This window comes from Odontomachus brunneus, unplaced genomic scaffold (assembly GCF_010583005.1).
Source record: "Odontomachus brunneus isolate Ranch 3 - 2012 unplaced genomic scaffold, Obru_v1 Obru_scaffold_090, whole genome shotgun sequence".
NCBI lineage: Eukaryota > Metazoa > Arthropoda > Insecta > Hymenoptera > Formicidae > Odontomachus > Odontomachus brunneus.
Window position 1 is genome coordinate 1,345,967 of NW_022639540.1, and position 15,718 is coordinate 1,361,684.

Here is a 15,718-nt window from a genome sequence, read left to right on the forward strand (position 1 = left end):
GAGAGAGAGAGAGAGAGAGAGAGAGAGAGAGAGAGAGAGAGAGAGAGAGAGAGAGAGGAGAAGAGAGGAGAGGGAGGAAGAAAGGGGGGAGGAAGAAAAAGAGAGAGGATTCTCGCGGGATATTTCGCACGCGATGCTATAAACGCGTGAATGTTTGAAACTCATAAATATTTCGCGGCGCACACATGCCATTTAAACATATAGCGCGCGTAACGACGTAAAAATATCAATTTAAAGTGCCGCAGTATGTGTATAGGCTCCGTTCGTTACACACACTCCGGCATTATGTCATCTCTTTTGCGCGCAGTGTGTCCGAGCCGCTGTCGTAACTTTCGACACGTATATTATCGTTAATTATTATTTGGCTTTTGGCATTGCGTCATCGTATTACGGTACCCGCGAAGCACGGCGCATACGACATGTAGACGGGTGGATATAGGTGGTGATGGTGGTGGTGGTACTTGAATTCACACACGGTTGTGTGTATGTGTGTGTGTGTGTGTGTGTGTGTGTACTTGTGTGTAAACCCGTTGCATATACCTCCACCACACCGGCGAGCAAGGAGATCGATCAGCGGCGCGCGGCTGGCCTCGTCGATGATACGCCGTGGCATTTGTACGATACGAATTCTAACCCGGGATATATCGCGGCATTCTCGTTTCTTGCATGCTCTATCCGACGGGATAAATATCCCCCGAACGAAACGCGCTAAATCCCCGCCCGGCCCGCATCTCCACGGCTTCCGATTCCGTCTGCGCGCGCGTCATCGAGCGCGACACAATCCGCTAAATCGGTATATCTCTCCTTCCGTGTTTTAAGAAACACACACACACACATGCACACACATACTCGCACAGCGTGGCTTGCGAAAATATTTAATGTAAAATACTGAAGCCACTGCTTCCCTCTACCCCCTACTACCGTAAAACTCCAAAGCCGCTTCCTCCACGTAGTTTCTTTTCATATTTTCTCTATAAACAAGGAAATCTAAAATTGCACGTTGCGCCAAAGCGATTGTGCGCGACAGCGTCTCGAGACACAAAGGTCCGGCGAAACAAGTCGATGTAAATTTCTCAGTCACTCCGTTACAACACTCTCTGAAATATTTTCCTTCTCTCTCCCTCTCTCTCTCTCTCTCTCTCTCTCTCTCTCTCGGCGCGAAGATAAAGATCGAGAATTCACGTCGGCTCGAAGTAATTAGGCATGACGAAGATCGCCGGAGTTTCGGGCCCGCGCTGGGCTGTGTGTGCGTGCGTGCGTCGCCGCTACGCAACAATGGCTCGTTTATCCGACGCTATCGATGTCCAGATCGTTGGCGTCGCTTTATTAACGGAGTTTCTGATACCTCACAATATTTTACTTATTAACGTCGCGCGCGGACGCCGACGACGCGCTGTTACAAAACACGTCGTAAATCGCGCAAAATCGTTTCCGTATTATCCGTTTTACCCGAAATACTACTCGCGCCGCAGAACACCGCCGCGATGATAATCGCCCCAGCTGTATATATCTCGTGTGTTTTCCGAGATATGACAGAACGTGTCTGTATGTGGCATATGAGTATGTGTATGTGTGTGGCGAGGCGAGCTGCTTGGACGATACGATAACAAACAGCTAATTATGCGTAATGACGGTCGATTATATCGTCGAGTTCGTCGCGAAAATAAATTTGACGATTAATTTTGTTGATCGTAACGAGCCGAAAGTGCGAGATTACCTGGTGGTCAGATTCGTTTGGAACTCTGTTAACCCTAATTTGAGTTAATGTCACTTTCGATCCCGCTCAATGTTTAATTTGGAATTATCCGCAAACTGAAGGAGTAAAAGAACCTTCGACTCACATTGAAATAAAGTTATAGGAATAGTGAGAATATAAAATTTTGGAAAGCTGAGCCATCAGAATTGTCTGTCGTATGACAAAATGGTGAAATCGCTAGAGGGTCGTTTTTGACTCCAGTGTGCCGGATTAAGATGTCGAAGGAAAAATAAAAATGATTTTCCGTTATATCTCGGGATTTTTTACATTAAATATAATATTTAAAGAAGAGTTTTATGCGTTTTATTCATTTTTGGCTATAAGATTTTAAAGGATGTAAATAAGAGAGAATCAAAACGATCCCAGTGAATTAAGATACCCGAAACATATGAGAGTTAATATCTGAATCCATCGATGATACGATGACGAAGATGATGGCGAATGCGGTTTCGATCTCTAACGCATGCTCCATTTATATTTTGCGAAAGTTTAATTAATAAATACGCCGAAACTTTATGCCGACGCGTAAATATGTTCGGCTTTTCATATTTCCGACTGGACTCCATAATGCTCAAACACGTATTGTACTTAAAATCAACATGCTACAATTATTGACTCTGTCGCACTAGAAAGAGAGAGAAAGGCACAGAGAGAATGAAAGAGAGAGAGAGAGAGAGAGAGAGAGAGAGAGAGGGAGAGAAGGGGAAGGAAAGAGAGAGAGAGAGGGAGAGAGGGGGAGGAATGGAGAGGGGAAAAGAGCGGCGTTACAAAGCACTCGCCAAAGTATCCTCGAATCGCGACACGTGAGCCATTCATTTTGAAAGCGATACCAGGAATTGCGACGACCCGCGCGAGAGAGAAAGGGGTGAGAGGGAGAGAGAGGAAATCTCGTGTCTAAATTCATCGTGCTTTTGAAAATATGCGGCTTAAATAAACGGGTCGTATGTCCAAAAGCGGCCTGCTTTTAGGGATTCTAACGCGTTTCAAAAGCCCTCCGCAACACGGTTAAATGCGGCGAAAGGGTCTCTTTATACAGGGGTAAGAGGGGCAGTCGCGGGGGTGGCTCTGGCATTCAGGAAGACCGGGAGGCAGGAGGATGCGTGAGAGAGACAGAGTGAGCGGGAGGGAGGGGGAGAGAGAGAGAGCGCGAGAGAGGGGGAGGGCAGGAATTCGATTTACTGCAGTCACCGCGGAACGGCTCAATGCACGCTTAGTTGTTACTATAAAATCGAAACGTGAGTAAGCGCTCGGCAAAACAGCCGGCCGGCGCACGCTCTGATAACTCCGTCGGACGGAACCGCGTTTTCCAATAGGTTAGGTCAGGGACCATAGAGAGGGCCGCGGGGAGAGAATAGACGGAGGGAGGGAGTTATATAGAGCCTAGCCGCGGCCTTCCAAATTGCCATAGGTGCGTTTAGTTAGATTCCACGTCCGCCCGTCCACCCACCCACTCACCCACCCACTCACCCACCGACCGACAGACCGACCGACCGATCGACCGACCGACCGACCGATCGACCAACCGACCAACCGATCGACCAACCGGCCACCGGTTCTCGGCGCGAACTGTCCGAAATTCCGGGCTGTTAATTATCGCTTCGCGAGAATCAATCAAATCGGAACGGATTACTTTGATGTCTGCTCTCGACAGAAATTGCGTGCAATTCTTTGCGCCACGCGCGCGCTGGCGGCTCGCATGCGAATACTCTTTGCGGGAATGTGAATATAACCCCGCGTTGTTTTTTCCTCTCTTTTTTCCGTTTTTTATTTTCATCAACGCCGCATGTGTCTTTGTGTCGGCTTGTAATGCAATCGATGTATTTTTTTTTAGCGATGTTTATCAACAAGGGATTCAATTGACTTGTTCGCTTGTTCGCTTTCTCTCTCTCTCTCTCTCTCTCTTTCTCTATTTCTATCTTCAGATGATACCCTAGTGAGGACAGAAATTGATGCAACTCTGACAGATGTAGTCGTCTTGAGTTCGAGCGCTTGAAAAATGCTAAAACCGTTGAAAAACGAACGCCAATCTCGCGAAAGAGTTGCTTTCTGCACGGCGACGGATCGATTTTTCTATCGCGAAAGCTTTCCGCCGTGTGCGAGCTCGCGAGAACGTATATAATGCATCGGAAAAGATCTCTAATGAAAACAGTGACTTGCAAGTAGGGAGCCGATGTTCTCTTTTGCTCTCTTTTTCTTTCTCTCTCTTGGCTTTCCCTGCAGTCTCTTCCGCCGTTTTACTCGCCTTTCCGTCTCATCTTGCCGAGTCTCTCATCACTGCTTTCGCACCCTTTCCTCTCGCCTCTCTCTGTTCCCATCGACTTTCTTTAGGAACTCCGCAGTGGGTACGGATGGCTCCACTTCCTGCGGCGGCGGCGGCTTTCCGCGTATGACCGCGGATTTACGACAACGCGTAATACATATTAATTTCGCGCAGCGCTCATATAATTGTGTACTCCGCGCTCGGTTACATTGCGCGCGCATACCGCGACAGCAGAGTTTACGTAAGAATTATGCAAGAATTACCTGCTATCTTCACCGCCGCCCGCAACAGTCACCGTCGACGCGGTGTGTTATCTGTGCTATAATTTTCCAGCGTACGTCGCAACAAGGAGACCGAACGATCGACTAAGCGCTTCGGTCAATAATAACGACCGATCGAACCGTGCTGTTTTTTTCACCCTCCGGATTTCTCTCCTCCTCGCTTTATTTATTCCGTAGTGCAGCGTGTCTCAACGAGCGCGAAGTGCATGCGACTGAACAAAGTCGTGTTGCGACGTGAATACGAGAGGCAGACAGAAGAGGAGATTAACCCTTTGAGCCATGCATTTCATTTCTCGGTGAAATTTCTTCAAATTTGACATATGGAGGGAATTTTAAAAAATACCGTTAATTGTTCTGAATAGACTGTTAACGTTTCGATGTCTAGATTCCTAGTAGTTGGCCCTAAAATGATTCTTGTCTGAAGAAAGTCCTCTTTTTTACTTTTTATTTTGGTGATAATAACTTGACAATTAAACATTTAAATTATCTTTTGCATATTTTTAGTTCTTTATGTTTATGGAAGTGAAAGAATGTCTAGTAATAATATGATCAAATATATATATATATATATATATATATATATATATATGTCTATCGATAAAAAAGTTAGTTAAAATCACTAAGAATGAAAAGACGGGTGGGAGGCCAGTGTCGCACTACGGCTCAAAGAGTTAATCGAAGATCGAGCGACCCCACGACCGGACGTTCGCGCGTTAAGGCGACGACGCGAAGCGGGCTGTGCGATAAGCCCAAACTGGATCAAGCCGGTCGATCATGTAGCGCGATAAACTCGCGCCGCGCCATGTCGTCCGGCTGGCGTTCGCGGCTTATTATTGTCGGCGACTTATGCAATTGATACTTCGACAGCATTAATGTGGGTAAAAACGCGCGTCGTAGACAACCTTCGATGTATACAACGACAGTGGGATAACCAGCGCTATTGTGCGTGTACATCAAGTGCGCGTTATGAGATAACGCGCGATGCATCGAGAAAAATAAGTCGCGGTGTTCCGCGACACGACGAAGATCGTCTGGTGTCTGTTACGCACATAAATATACCGCATTCAAGTAAATATTGCTTATTTCAAGTGTTTCATCTGAGTTCACGCGTATCCGTAAATCCGCCATAAATTTATTCTAAGCATCAAGTTCATACTGGATCTCCTTGTAGGTTTAATATTTCAAACAAGAATACTGAGTTGACAAAAAAGAAATCGGTTTGCTCACTACATAGAGTTGAACTAGCCTTATCTCTGATAAAGTTTTATCATATATCTGTAAATAAAGTAAATTCTTTTTTCCTTTAGGTTCGTAATAATGAGTTCTCAAATCTGTGATGTTATTACACTAAGATAAAAATAAATGACCACTTGGTAACGGGAGAAGAGAGTCATTTCACAGAAATCAACTTTACATTCCACAAAAATAAGTTATCAGATATTTTTTCTCAGTATATATTTTAAGATTATTATGAAGAAAATATTTCTGGTTGAAGATAACCATTACTTAAGACGAGAAAAGTAAACTGAGTCATCGCTTTTCTTAGCAGTAGAATGATATTCTTCTGTGTATACGAACGTATTTGAAGGAGATTTAATTCGAGTTGAAATTTCGCTTCTACATCTATCCTCCAAATTCTGTCGAGTTTGAAAGACCAACGGAAATTTCGAGATATAACATTGTTTTGTCTTGATAGCACAAATAGTTAGCCAAAATAATTCGATAAAGAAAAATAGTTAAATGTGAAAATAAAGCAACGAACTTCCTTTATCTATAATACTTTCGTTTATTTATTTCTTTTAATTGGTGTTGGGAGGTTTAGTGGGATTTGAGGATTTAATGAGAACGTTATGCAAGGAATTTATAAGGTCAAACGAAGTTGTTGCATGTCCAATAATATTACGCATCCAAAGAGATTTAAATTTGGTCTCGGCATAATAGGAACGACAAACAAGCGAAAAGAGGGCGTTGTAGATGGAACTCGCGCTCCAAAGAACATTATTAAACGTGCGTGAGTCAAAAACATGCGAGATCTCCGCTAGATTCTACTCCAAGTCCAGTAGTCGTTGCAAATTATTAATTTGTTTTTCGATCAGTAGCATAAGTGATAACAGATTCGTATTCATAGACCGTCATTTGGTTGTTCGGATCAATATTTTTTGTTACACGAAATAAGTACTGATCGAAGACTGGAATTAGAGATTCACGCGAAGCTATAATTATTTGTTAAACGACAGGCCATAAAAGCTGACCTAAATTTTGACCCGAGTATCTGCTCAGTCTCGGCAAATGTGTTGAAAATCCGTTAAAATCGGAATATCCTGCATAATAAACGGTTCAACTCACCTAGAAATATATAATATACCTTTGTTCGCGTCTCTCTCGTCGTTCTGCATTTGATTAACATCCTTCTCTCGGCTTGATGTAAAATTACGGTCAGAGTAACGATTACTTACGAAAAAATTACGGTAAGATGATAATTTATTGGTAAGTTTGGGAAAATTTGTTGTTTTTGATAGTTTCACGCACAAATAGGCTATATATATTTTTTTACATTAATGTATAAGGTAAGACAACATTCTTCTTATATATTCTCTTAATGTATATGTGATAATCTTTGAAATATCTCTTAGATGAAAAAAGAAACTACAATCCTTCAGAGATATTATGAAGTTTCCATTTCTTAAAATACTATTAAAAATTTGCAATTATGTGTGTACTACATCTAGTCGCTGATGCAGCAAGATAACAAATGAAAATATTGTAAAGTATGATGGTGTAAAAAATGTAGATTAAAATTGTATCACACCTGTCACACTTTTTATTTTAAAAATCCTAATAAAGAAATTCTTGTCGAAGTTCTCTAATTACTATATACTTAGTTTCCTAATTACTATATGTTATATGTAGTATGTACCAATATACATAAATATTAAAATATTTAATGGAAAATGTGAGTTAAACAAAGTGTTTTACTCATCCTAAGTCTATATTAATAGTCGTTACTTGTAACTTGTCTCACGTGAGATACTCAGATTTAAATTTAGAGTTAGATTTTAATTTCTTATTTAAATTATATAATATAGTATAGAAGACATATATTCGTGATCTTGGATCAATTGAAAAAATTCACATCTAACTTTAAATTCAATATATCATTAATATCTCATCAATATATCATTAATATCTCATCTGAAGTTTTAAATAACGATTATTAATACAGGTGTTACAGTTAAATGCTCCTTTCAAGCTTTACACATCAAACATTTTTCTTATTTCTATAATATTCTTCTAAATTACCATTTTACCAACTTTCCAATATTACCGAGTAATATACCGTAATTTTCTGAGTAAGTTATCGTCACATAGATTTGGTCATTTTCGTCTATACTTTTGGCTGGTCCGTCGTGGCTAATCCGGATTCACTCACTCGCGACACTGACACTCACGTCGATACGATATACGATCGGAAAAGCGCGTGTTAACGAACGCGATACCGACGAGAGGCCGATTAAAAATTCCAAGGCCCGACGAGGACGATTACTAATACACCGACACATGCGCTCCGCGTATCTCGTCGGCTCGAATCGTAATGCCGGTCGTGGAAACATACGTGGCGCGCGACAGTACCAAAACAATCAGCAAATAGGGCAAAAACATCGCCAGCCGTTATCAGCCACCAAGCAGTGCGTAACCTCGACGACCGAGAGACAACAACAATCTCGATGCCACCAAAACATTCCGCAGGTTCCATTGCGTTGACATCCGCGAAAACGTTTTTTCTCGCTTCTGTTTAAACTCTCTTTTGCTAACAATGGGACATATGATTCTTCCATCATTAATAATAACTTTATTCAATCAAATAAATAACTTTTTTGACATTCAAAACATTATCACTCTATTTATTACCGTTGGAACAAATATACCGTCTTAAAAATCTTAGTAATACATCAGAGTCCCAATCCTATTATCCCTTCGGTGCCAAATATACTTTCAAATTTTTTACTAAAACTACATTATATTAATGTATTTAATGGAGTGTAGAAGTAAAAAAATTGTACCTTGAAAAAGTAAAATTAGTGGCGAAAGAATTAAAGGAATACCGTTATCGTACCTATAAGCTATACTTAAATCGTTATCTTGCCTATATAAATCTTTATTTAAATCGCTTAGCTTTTTATTTTTGCGCATATACATGACTGTTATCTTTATTACTCCTTTTCTATTCTCTTCTGAATCTCCAATTTCTATTAAAATTTTCAACGAAAAATATCAACAAACAGATCGTAAAAGAGAAGAAAGAAAGTTTGTTATTTTAATCACCCATTAATGTCATTATTTATTCATATTAATTATTTCGTATTTGCTCGTTGTATATACTCCGTCTGCAGTCAAATCAGTTTCATCATTAATACACGGGAGAAAAGTTTGATAGGATAAATGAATTTCTGGTGAAATATGAATGATTTAGTAATTTCGGGAATTCTGAAGCTATCAGAATTCAGTCGAAATTATCGAGATTTCTGGTAAACTTAAAAGCAGAATTCTGGCAATTCTGATCGGAATTTTTCAATTGTTCATATTTTACCAGAAATCGGTTCACTCGAGCAAACCATTTCCTCCGTGTACATTGTTTATTGAAATTAAGAAAAGTTTAAAATACGACTGGAATATCGAGTTAAAATAAATATTGAATAAATTCTAAAATCTTTCTTCTCTTGTAACCTGAACATAGAGAAAACCGCAGTGAGTAACCATTTTCTCTAGCAACAAATGTACAGCAGTCCGTAAAATGTTATACGAGATTTAGTCTTCATTAGTCTTTCAAATTTGCAGGATTAATGTGAAACTGGCATTTCGAAAGTGATTCATGCGTGACAATATCGTAGGAGTAGTCGTGCAGAATATTTCTTAACGATAGCGATGTACGCCAACGTCACAGTTGTGCAATAGTTGCGAGAACAGATTGATCGAAAAGCGAGTTTGGCTGGAGCAGACTGAAGCGCGCGGGTCGTTTCGCGACGAGAAAGTTTCGATATCGCGAGATCGTTTAAAGCCGAATTATAAAATGATGCAGATAAATACATGGCTCGCCGTGGGTATATTTGTTCTAGTGGAATTGGCTCGGCACGCGAAATCGCGCGAATTTCGTTATCAGCGTCGGATTTGAATATCGTTTGACGCGAGACCACGCTTACCACCGGGATTCTTTGCACAAGCGTGAACGTAATTACATGCGATGCACCATGAAACGGGTCGATCAGAGACATTCGGGACATACTTGGCTGCGTGCTTTGGTCTGCATTGGCGCGATTTAGTGCAAGATAATTTAGCGCAGCGCGCGTACACGCATGGAGGTGACAGTGTGTGTGTGTGTGTGTGTGTGTGTGTGTGTGTGTGTGCGTGTGTGTGTGTGTGTGTGTGTGTGTGTGTGTGTGTGTGTGAGAGAGAGAGAGGGACGAGTTATTAGCTAGGATTTTTCGAAAAATTCGAGCTCATAATAACGCGAGTGAAATATTTGTAGCTCGCATTTATTTACGTTACGAGAGTGCGACGTGAATTTTACGCCGCTATGGAATGCGCTGCGCGGGCGCATTAAAATGATATAATATCCGCGTAATGCAAAAATTTGCATGTCGCAAAATATCTCATAATACATTACAAAGTAGGTCCAACAACTGATTGCTAATTTTATTACAACCCGCGAATCCTTTAATCACTTCAGCGTACTACGTATGCACTTCGTTATCATACATTTGCTTAATTCCCACCAAAGTTAACTAATACTTGTCCCGCTAATATCCGTGTATTAACGCCCGGCGGAAACGCTGCTATTAGTAGCAGTGTCGGGCCTTTTTTTCAAATATTTTCTCGACTGCGATATCGCCCACTACCTCGCGACAATTAAACGCGTTCACACGTCGACAAGAAAGAAGGAGATAGCAGAAAAAGTAAACGATTGTCATAATGCGACAACAACAATAACAACCACAACAAACGCAATTGTCGTGGCGAAAGGATTAACTTGAGATCTCGTTCGCTTTAACGTGAGCGGAAAGAAGTGAAAGTTAATCTTTAACGCGTTGTTACAAAAGCATAATTGCACAGTTAGCCAATCGAGCGATCATTGTTTTGAGCGAAATGATAGATCGCATCCAGCCATCATTAGTGCGGTTATGCAATCGACTCGCACCGCTCCTCGCTTCTTTTGCATACTTCGAGATTGGACACGGGTATCAGTATGTAAACGGAGTAGTCTCGCGGTAATCACTGTCGATTTATTGCGAAGGCCGTGGCGCCGAGTGTATCGATCTTTTTCTCTCTCCTCGCTGTGCATTCGCGCGAGATAATATTCGCGCAGTGAAACGGAAGCGGAGTCGCAGTTTATGTGTGTGCGCGCGCACAAACTTGCACAATACTTTCCTTCTAATAATATTTCCGTGCGTTCCCCATAGGTATTGCAAAAATGTAACGGACAGACCGCGAGGCAGCTGGTCGTTTCGAGCTCAGACTTTATTTCCAGCCCCTTTTATTCTTAATACTCGTTATATCGCGGGATTTACTCTTTGTTCGTAAAACAACGCGACTCTAGCTCTGAATTTACGAATCAACGCGCACGTCCGATCGATACTCGCGGGTAATTCCCACTCCATTCGGCGATGAGGGAGACAGCAAGAGGGAAAGAGAGGAAGAGAGGATGAGAAGGAGAAGTGCGAGAGGAAGAAGCTCTTCATTGTCGAAATGTTCCGAAAATGTGCTTCGTGATTTCGCGCTTTTTGAAGCTCGCTGAACGTACTTTCGAAGAACATGGTTGAAGCAGTCGTGAGTGAATATGAAAAGGAGAGAGAGAGAAAGAGAAAAAGAAAGAAGGTTCATTTATTACGCGCTCTGAGACAAATCCTCTCAAGCGTAAAGTAAAGTATTGAATATAATTGAGTAAAATTAGTAAAAAATCTGCAAATATAAAAAAATTTACATACGGAGAGAAAGAGAGAGAGAGAGAGAGAAAAGATCACAACCTGAAAAAATTAACAAAGAGACATAAGTATTCGATCAGCTTGATCGGAAACTCGACGAGATGGCCTCAAAAAACTATCGACTATATTGTTTGAACGAAATATGCATTTATTAATTTCTGAGGATCGTGGAGTTTTCCCTCAGTTATCTTTCAATGTATAGTTGAATTTGCGAGAGAAATGAAGCGTGAGATGCATCGCGTCGCGCGTCGTTTGTCGAAGGAGCGGCAGTCGTCTTTATTTTTGGCGGGCACGCGGGCTATTCTTGTGCGACTTTGATCGCCTTCGAACGTCACCGTCTCGCTAAACACGAACGCTATTCGATGTATCGACGCCGAGGAGAGGCTCTCCGATTCGCGCGCAGATCTCGCGAGCGTTCAAGCGTTTATGGCAAGAATACCAACGCCTGGATATCAATATAACATCAGCACACAACTCTGGATTTTCTCATTATTTCGGTTTTTTTTAAATACGAGTATTTAAGCTCTCAACGTACAATATATGTGTGTATATTTTACACATGTATACATATTCTCTATATGTAAAGTTCAAAACGATAAGATAACGATATTGTGTTTAAAGATCAAAACGATAAGAATGTCCCAGGGTTAGATTCCAGTGTTATTAGTGCTCTGCTATTATCACTTTTACCTCAAAATCCAACAATAATGACGACGACGTTTCTCTCAACACGTATGAGACGTGAAAAAAGTCACAACACGCCATGATCTTTGTTCGCACACGCGAGCTAAAGTCGCAGATGCAATCTGCTTAGAAATCCCTTCGAATCCGCGGGCAAAAAATTTCCCACCGCCGAAACAATTTCCTCTTAACTAACGGTATAACGTATCGCGCGAATAACGTTACAGCGTCGCATTATCGATTCGCGCGGCGGTTCGTTTCTACTCCAATTCCCATTCGTCGCGCGAAAGAGTATTACCTTTCCGTGGCAGGAAGAAAAAAGGAAAGGGATAGGGAAAAAAGAGAGACGAAGAAAGATTCGCCGATGGAACGAGAAGAGGCGGGACGAAACGGGGAAAAGGAGGTGCATTGCATCGGCCATTGTTTACTCGCGGCAGGGCAAAAATCGTAATTACGATCTGGCGATCATGAGCGCGTAACCGCAAGGTGCAGACGTGAATCTCGCAACCTATCGCGCGATTACAATGCAGGCTCGGTGCGCTCATACGCTGATAACAGTGTTTACAGAATCTGACCCGGCGTTATCTTCGCTAGCTTCCGCAATGTCCACGATTCTTCGCGGGTTGCCTCGTGAGGCTGAAATTTATTGAACGGTTTCTCAACGCCGCGACCCTGCTGCTTCGAGGCGCGCGTGTGTACGTTACCTTGTGCGGGTGTGTGTGCATATGTAGGCGCGCGCGCGTGCTCGTCCGCGTCACGCAATGGAAATGATTTGTTTGCGCGTCGCGATTAACTGTTCTTTAAATTGTCCGACTACGTGCGAGAGGCATACCGACGCGTTTAACGCGGTATTTGTGCAGCGAATGACGAAAAACGCGCTATCTGTGCGTCGTGTTTGCGTCTTCGGATTGTGACTCTTGGAGCTTTCGCTCGACGAATGTCTTCCTCGCGTTCCATACGCTGCTCAGACGACGTAAAATTAACGGGAGGTTTAGATCGCCGAGAAATAGGAGATTTTTAGGAATTTTTTCCAAGGAAATTAATGAAGATATCAGCATTACGGCTCGCGTAATAATCCAAAACAAATGAGGCAAAAAGATTTAAAGACTATTAAACTCGTTGGAAAATGAACTTTTATTATCAGAAAATCGACATCTAACAAAATGACAACACTTCGAAGTTGCAAGTAATTTTTTCTCTCTTTTTCTTGTCTATTTACTGAGAAAAGTACAAATTTTGGAAATTTTCCAGAGAATTTAAGTTCATCCTCCAGTAAATTCAATACAATTTTTTGTCCAGTTGTTCCAGATTATTACACGAATTGTTATGTTGTCCACTAGTTATGTTGTCCACTAGTTAAAGACGTCTAACGACATAGCGCTCAGCGCAAAAAAATTTGAACGCATGCGGAATTTCAATTTTTTAAATAATTTTTTTAAACTTGAAACTTTGATAATAAACGATGTGTGGTAAAAATTCCTACATACTGATATTTATTATATTTCTTTGAAAAAGCATCGTAAAAACTTTTTATCTCTCCGCTATCAAGATCAGAATTTTTCCATAGCTGTATACGTGTTAATAGTCACTATTTGAACTTTGACTCAGGTGAGATACTCACATTAAATTTAGAGTCAGCTTTTCAGTTGAATCTCGCGATTGCAGATATGAGTGTCACACAAGTTATAATTCAACTGGAAAACTTCGATCTAACTCTGAACAAGAATCTGAGTATCTCACATGAGACAAGTTTCATGTGACAACTATTAATACGAGCTTCAGTCTCGTGAGAGAACGTCGAGAGGATGAGCAATGTGAATGTGTTCCTAAGAAAATCGACCGGTCAATCCGACGTGTCGATAATTCGCCGATAATTCAAGCTGTTCTCGTTTCTTCTTTATTGGATTTGACGGTGTGTGTATTAGCGGGAAAAAATACACGTCGACACTTGGCCGAGCATCGTCCCGACAACAATATGCCGATCGCGTGTCTCCGAGAGTGCATCGGGAGCGCGGCAATTCTAGCATGGCGAAAAATAGCGCGTTTAATTATAGGTCATACGCAGGATTCCTCGGTGCAGCTGTTTAAATAGCACACACTCGGCAGCAGCTGATATTATACGCGCATACGCGTATCTCGTGCTATTCACCCGCTATTCGGTACAGTTAATTGCCCGCCGCAGATTCAGCCGGGTTTATTTCCTGAAATCGCCGAGATATCGAAAAGACAGGATTTCAGAGCGTTACGCGTTTATCACGCGATCAAGAAATTCTTAAAGAGCTTCTTCAATCGTTTCGCTGCGGGTTTCATTTACGATTACTCATATTATACTCGACGCTTTTTGTGTTACACTGAGAGAAAGAAAATTTATTTACTTAATTTGAAATTTATAACTTGAAAATTTATTTACTTCTGAGAAACGTTTATTTCTGTAAAATAAACTTTACACGTCTTACAAATAAATATTCAAGTATTTTTCTTTCGGTGTACTTGATTCACAAAGAGCCTACTTCTGTTTCCTCATTCTGACGTTAACACCATCTCCTAATACGACGAGAGGCGAGTTTACGCGTTTTCGGAAATCCCTCATTTATATAATTGTACGATCGTCGCGCGCCACGGACGACAGCCGCGGAGATCGATACATATCCGCGCGAAGGATCACGGGAGATTCCGGAAGCGACTCGGGAACGGTAGTCGCTCGTTCCGCCGTTAAATGCCGGGTATTCCCAGGTAGAGGGAATCGCATCGCGCCCGGCTTGGCTAGGTATGTACACGTCGCCGATTCTCTAAGCCCGCTCCGACACGCTCGCCGTCGATTCCGATAATACAAGGTCTCGCCATACTTGGTTTCGAATTCCCTAAGTAGATAGCTATGCGTATGACTAACAGTGTATTACCAAACGGGCGGGTCACCGTTCGCCCTGTCCTCGTTCTTCCTACGCTCTCGCCGGCACCGTTTCCCTCTCGCTCGCTCTTTCCTTTCCTCCTACTCCTCCCCTTTCTCTCTCTCTCTCTCTGTTCCTCTTTCTCTACCTTTTTCTTTCTTGCCTTCGTAGTATCTCGCAATTAGCTTCGAGGTAGCCGAAGGAGGATTACTCACCGGGACACATTGTTTTCATTGTCCGGAGATTTATGCCATCGACGGGCTCGAAGGTAAGAAGAGTGAGACAGGTAAGCGCAGTGGGAAAGAGAGGGGAGGGGTACGAGGGATCAGTGGGAAAGGACGTTGCGGCTGTTAACAAAGTCCATTCTGCCGTGACGCGCCGCTGTCGTTCGCTCGTAGATCGAGATTAAGGGCTCGGCGATGCGCGTATTTGCCTGCGCCGTTCCCCGCAATGTACTTCGCGACTACGACGGCTGTTGCTCTCGCAACTGGTCGGACGGCGATCCGCCGCCTCGACGGCGAGGCGCGCTCGAGAGAGTACGCGGTCGAAGTAAATTGATAATTGAGAGAGAACGCTCGTTGCCTGGTATTCGCGGCTCGGAAATTCATTTCGCGAGATCCGTCTCTCAACCACTCGCTCGAATCTCCCTTTTTTCGTTTTGACAATGAAATAAACGCTATCTCATCTCTCTCTCTCTCTCTCTCTCTCTCTCTCTCTCTCTCTCTCTCTCTCTCGTCGTCGCGATCGAAAAATGGGGCGCCGTTCGGAAACGGGAGATGGATGGCACACAATATATCAATGAATGCGAAGGCGCGAAACGTTTCGGGAGGGATAAGTAAAAATCGAACGTATCAAGAGAGAAAGAGAGAAGGAGA

The 15,718-nt window shown here is 42.4% G+C and overlaps 1 protein-coding gene and 1 long non-coding RNA gene across 5 annotated transcripts in view; one reads left to right on the forward strand and one right to left on the reverse strand.

The window, feature by feature from the left end:
* The window catches only part of LOC116848140, a 183,818-nt gene that overhangs the window by 93,109 nt on the left and 74,991 nt on the right, over positions 1-15,718 (reverse strand). Inside the window, exons 1-2 of one of the 4 annotated variants that reach the window (XM_032823928.1) lie at positions 7,598-8,273; positions 6,644-6,715 (exon numbers count right to left, since the gene is read on the reverse strand). The exons of 2 other annotated variants lie outside the window; for them this stretch is intronic. In XM_032823928.1, coding sequence (XP_032679819.1) covers positions 6,644-6,704 — 61 coding nt within the window. In that variant the 5' untranslated portion in view covers positions 6,705-6,715; positions 7,598-8,273. Of the gene's footprint in view, positions 1-6,643; positions 6,716-7,597; positions 8,274-15,718 lie in introns of those variants that run through there. One more of the 4 variants, XM_032823929.1, reaches the window with a different exon arrangement.
* The window catches only part of LOC116848141, a 114,733-nt gene that overhangs the window by 83,491 nt on the left and 15,524 nt on the right, over positions 1-15,718 (forward strand). The gene's annotated exons all lie outside the window — the stretch shown is intronic.